Below are 5,788 nucleotides of genomic sequence, written 5' to 3' on the forward strand. Positions count from 1 at the left end.
TTCTTCATCAGGCATTAGGTAAATAAATAAATAAAATTTAAAACATATGTAGCTACTACCTTTTGTTATTGTTTTATAGTTACATAAAGATTATTAAAAAGGGGCATGAATTCAGCCATCTCTATAATCTTAATCAATATTGTAAGGTAATGGAACAATATCAGTAAATACCAAGAGAAAGAAAGTGTGAGAAAAAAATTAGAGAAGATAATATGACTCCTGGAAAGACAATTTGATTTTAAATATTAATTGAAAATATGAACATAAATTAAAAACTCAGGAAAGAAAAGCCATGGTAAAAGCAGGTGGTAATCATTCCTTAAATTCATTTAAATATAGGCAAAATCTACGTGCTTTGGAAAATTATGTTGACAATTTGTATTATCAACATTAATAATATAAAAATAATATAAACAAAAATCAGGAAGGGTGTGAAGGAAAATTGGAATATATGTAGGAATTTTAATTTATTTATCTTTCAAATCTGGAAGCCAACTGACATTGCCTAAAAGAAAAAAAAATGTAATTAAAAATAACTCCAACATCTTTATAATCTTAAAATATATTTCTAATTTTTATAAAACTACTCTTATGGCAAAGAAACATTTATGTGTCCTTTATACTTCTTCAGTTGTATTTTTTTATGCATATTTTATATTAAAGCAAAATTATACTTAATAGTTTTAATAATTAAAATATGATTCGATTTTTATAAATTTATGCCTTACTTTCATTGTGAAGAAAACAAAGCAAAATTATAATAGCACCAGGAAAACCTGTCACACATAGGCACCTTAGTAACAAGAAAGAGATGAGTAAATTGGAACACATGTTTCTTTGAATACTGGGTAGTAAGTGAAATGCTCCTACCTCTGAATTACAGTAAAGAGGAGGTGAGTTTACGGAACAGCACTTGGAAGCAAAGCCTGAGTACTTGTCGACCAGCTGGGGGAGGTCAGTAGGGGTGGCGTCAGGCAGTTTTGCTCTTAATCGTTCTGCAAGTCTGAAAGACCATTTTCATATCAAGTTTTATTAGATGGATTTTTATAAATGTTCCCAGTGCAAAATGATAGTCATTTTAGATCTTTCGTAATAAAAAAATAAAAATACTTTATCCCACCCTCCAAGAAAATCCTGTTGAATGAACTTTGGTGACTCAATTTGAGATTAGAAAGTGAAATGTGTTGTCTTTCAAGACCATGAAAGTAAACATGTAAATTGCTCCATAATTTGAATGACAACATTTCTCCTTACATTTATGAGTTATTTCAATATAAATGACTTTCTCTTCTATTTTTTGTGGCCTTTCACCCTCTTTCTCATTCTAGATTTCAAACTCCTTAAAGATTATCTCCCTTACAGGCCCATGCCACCTCAATACTCTTCTTTCATATTTTATATAATTTTCCCCTCAGTTTGTCTATTTCTCTATTTACTATGCTGAAAAAGAATGAAATGGGCCAGGCAACTTTGATTCTTGTTTTCAGCTCTATTATTAAGTAGCTCTAAGAATATCCCAAGGAAATCTGGTGGTGCAGTGACTAAGGCATTTAACTGCTAAGCAGAAGGTTGGCAGTTCAAACCCACCAGCTACTCTATGGAAGGAAGACTAGGCAATCTACTTCTGTAAAGATTTACTGCTTCAGAAATCCAAAGGGGGCGCTACGAGTTGGAATTGACTCAATGGCAGTGAGTTTGGTTTTGGTTTGGAAAAATATCCTATGGGAAACCCTATGGAGGACAGGTCTACACTGACACATGTGGGGTCAGTATAAGTTGGAACCAACTCTTCAGCAATTTGTACTAGTTACAACTAACTCTAAATCTCACTTTTAAGATGGTGTCAAGGCTTGATATCTCTTGAATATCTTGCAGCTTGAATAGTCTATAATCTGGAGGCATCTTGACGCTCATAATCAGTAACTCAGCCTGGCTTTATATAACTTACTCCAAGGAATGCTTGCCAGTCCAGCAGGGGACAATGGGAGGTAGAAGAGGCCCATGTTTCCAAGAGTAGGGGACTGGGAAGGTAGCTGCTGGGAGGGACAAAAGGATGAAGGAAACCAGTTTGCTATTAAATATGTTATTGACATAAATAGATTGGAGCTGGAAGGACAGGCAAGTAAGACCAGAGGAAACCCAAGGGACAGGGAAACAAACAGGTATTTCAAATACCCAGACTTCATAGCCTCAACTTTCTTTAATTTAATAACCCCAAATGCTTATCTGAGATCTAGACTATCAATTGTGCCATACAATCCTGGAGTGCAAAATTGTTGACAAAGAACAGGAATTTTCTGCTTAACATTATTTTATACTGTCTCTATAATGTTCTATTAGATTCAACAATGAAAAACTTTCTGAAAATTGGGAATAACGATTTTGAATTTATGACTTTGAAAGTTTTTCATTTTTTGTTAATGCTTTGCTAAAGTAAATCTTATGGGGCTTGTTGGATGAGGTATCCACTTTGGGATTCGTTAAAAGATATTTTTGTGGCTATCTCCTTATGCTTACCAGGTCCATGTTGCTTAAAAAGATTTGAAATGGATGTAAGAAATTTACTAACAGTCTTTTCTCAGGAATCTAGTATAACTTCTATCATTCTTCTAGCCTGTTCCTTTAGTTTTAATATCTATTTGTAAACAAATGCTTTCTCTTCCTCTTGAGAAAAAAATGACTAAACTTCAACATTCTTGATAATTCACTTTTGTATTTCCAGTTTACAGAGATTACATATTTACCGGTAATGGCTGACACTGCACTTGCTCAGAACGTTTGTGCCTTCTTATTAGTCAATATAACACAAACTGGAATAACTTTTTCAGCAGATTTATAGTTCCTCAGTTACCTATAGGGAGCTCTGGTGGTGTAGTACGTAAAGCATTTGACTGCTAACCAGAAGGCTGGCAGTTCAAACCCACCAGCCACTCCTCTGAAGGAAGATTGGGCAATCTACTTCCATAGAGATATTGCTTTGGAAACCCAAGGAGGGGTCACTATGAGTTGAATCAACTCGACGGCAGTGAGCTTTTTGTTTTTGTTTGTTTTTTTTTTGGTTTTAGTTATGTAAGCAACATCTACACAAAGCTTTGGAGTAAGAATGTTGATAAATTATGTGCTGATCTTGCCATCTTGAATCAAATGCCTGCAAACAGATTTTGTAACTTATATTTTTGTGGCTGTGTTCTAACTGACATCTCACATGATTTACATGGTATCTATTTCCCCAGAAGAGAATTGAGCTTGTTATGAACAGATGGTAATTCCTACCTTTTCACTTTATACTGTACCTCTTCTTTTTATTGCTCACTCAGTGTATCTTATGTTTTTACATATACCAGGCAGATATTACGGATAAATTTGAAGGATACAACCAGAACAAGTTTCTTACTTTTTCTTGTACTCAGTGAAAGTGTTTTCTGAATAATCAGCACACATTTCTTGTCCCTTTTCAATGAAAGAAGATAGTTCTTTCTTCAGTAAAGGGCCCTGTAAGAAAACAATAATTGCAAAACCAAATTACTTGTCTTGAAACACTCTCCTATCAGTCTGTTAAATCAGAATTAAGTGTTAATGTATAAAATAGGCATCAGCAATTTATTTATTTATTTTTTAAAGCCAGAGAGTAAATATTTCAGACTTTTTGGGCAATATAGTCTCTATCACAAACACTCAACTCTGCTATTGTATAATTTGATGAGCATAATTGTGTTCCAGTAACATTTTATTTCTGGACACTGAAATCTGAACTTCATGTAGTTTTCATATATCATACAATATTATTCTTTAAAATATGTTTTAACCATTGAATATTATAAACACATTTTTAGCTCATATGTCATATAAAAACAGGCATCAGGCCAGATTTGGCCCATAAGCTATTGTTTGAAAACTCCTGATCTACACCAAGGCTGATAAAGAAAATCCAACAAATTGAACCTTAGCATTAAAACAGGCAGTAGAATCTTCCGAATCACAGCATTCATCAAGGCTATTTAGGGTTGATTCAAGTGCTTTACTGAGGAATACTTCTGGAATGTGGGTTCTCCTGCTTAGTTCAAATGTGTATCTGGTATGAAAGAGAAAAGGAGATAATATGCTTTAACATGTGTGTAGATATGTGTGTAAGTGGTCATGTTCTGAAATGTAGCATATCTATCATAAAAGCAAAAATCTGTTTTCTTGGTCTTAATTAAAAAGAAATTTTTAGCAAAAATCGATGTCCAAATCAACAGGTTTGAATTATGTAAGATTTTCATTGAAATGCCAGGTAAAGACAGTTATTTTGAACAAGGATGCTATGACTAGTTAATACTGAATTAAAAAGCTCTTAATCTGTATTGTCTATTTAAACCCCAAATCCATTGTCATTGAGTCAATTCTTACTCACAGCAACCCTATAGGACAGAGTATGAATGCCTCGTAGAGTCTCCAAGGCTGTAATCTTTACAGAGCACAACTTTCTCCCATGGAGCTGCTGATGGGTTCTAACCATTGACCTTTCAGTTATCAGCTAAGTACTCAACCATTGCACCACTAGAGCTCCTGTTACATTCAAATATATAAATACATGAAGCTCTGACGGTGCAGTGGTTAAGGCATTTGACTGCTAACCAGAAGGTAGGTGGTTGGAACCTACCAGCCCCTCTATGGAAGAAAGATAAGGCAGTTTGCTTCCATAAATATTTATAGCCTTGGAAACCCAATGGAGGTCACTTACGAGTGACAATCAACTTGACCACAGTGAGTTTTATAAAAAGAAGCTCTGGTGGTGTAATGCCTAAGGCATTTGACTGCTAACCAGAAGGCTGGCGATTCAAACCCACCAGTCACTCCTTGGAAGGAAGATCGGGCAATCTACTTCCCTAGTGATACCACCACAGAAACCCAAGGAAGTGTAGCTGTGAGTCAGATATGACTTGATAGCAGTGTGTTTGGTTTTAGTTTTAGGTGGTTCAAACCCACCAGCCACTCCTCACTCCTCAGAAGGAAGATTGGGCAATCTACTTCCATAGTGATACTGCCTCGGAAACCCAAGGAGGGGTCGCTAAGAGTCGGGTCCGACTCGATGGCACATAACAACAACAACAACATATATATAGTGACATATATGTTTATAGATAGTTATACATATATAGATATGGTTATATATAATTATTTATATATATTGCTATATATATAGTTATATGTATAAACATATGGCCATTGAGTTGATTCTGACTCATAGAGACCCCCACTGGATTTCCAAGGCTGTAAACCTTTTACAGAAGTAGATTGCCTCATCTTCCTGCTGGTGAGTTTGAATCACCAAACTTTTGGTTAGCAGCCAAATGCTTTATTCGCTACACCACCAGAGCTCCTTAGTTATATAAGTAGTTACACACACACACTCACACACATACACATATATAGTTATATTTACAGTTATATATAGTTATATATAGATATAGTTAGTTATATGGTAAATATATTTACTTCAAATTCATAGGTAATGTTCTTCATGCAAATATAATACAATTAACCCTATGTAAAACATCAAGTGGCTTTTCTGTGAAAATAAATATATGTAAATTAATTTTACCATTTTATCTTATTCCATTTCTGTCCAAGCATTTATGAAAACAATGAGTATTTAGAAAATATACATTAAAGTTTTAGTCCAGTCCAAATTCTCCTATCTAATATTGGTAATTGATCTTCCAACCTGTTTCTTCGACCTATTTGTGAAATAATTTTACATCTTGGAAATACATTATTGTTGTTGTTATGTACCGTCGAGTCGGCC

The 5,788-nt window shown here is 34.4% G+C and overlaps 1 protein-coding gene across 1 annotated transcript in view; it reads right to left on the bottom strand.

The window, feature by feature from the left end:
- Positions 1-467: 467 nt before the first annotated feature.
- The window catches only part of GC (GC vitamin D binding protein), a 159,495-nt gene continuing 154,174 nt past the window's right edge, over positions 468-5,788 (bottom strand). The window contains exons 11-14 of the mRNA XM_042781221.1: positions 3,943-4,072; positions 3,395-3,492; positions 846-1,003; positions 468-505 (exon numbers count right to left, since the gene is read on the bottom strand). Of these exons, the coding sequence (XP_042637155.1) occupies positions 468-505; positions 846-1,003; positions 3,395-3,492; positions 3,943-4,072 (424 nt within the window). The remainder of the gene's footprint in view (positions 506-845; positions 1,004-3,394; positions 3,493-3,942; positions 4,073-5,788) is intronic.

The sequence above is a fragment of the Orycteropus afer genome, unplaced genomic scaffold (assembly GCF_000298275.1).
Source record: "Orycteropus afer afer isolate SDZICR_OR568_19922 unplaced genomic scaffold, OryAfe1.0 scaffold00098, whole genome shotgun sequence".
In the NCBI taxonomy this organism is placed as follows: Eukaryota; Metazoa; Chordata; class Mammalia; order Tubulidentata; family Orycteropodidae; genus Orycteropus; species Orycteropus afer.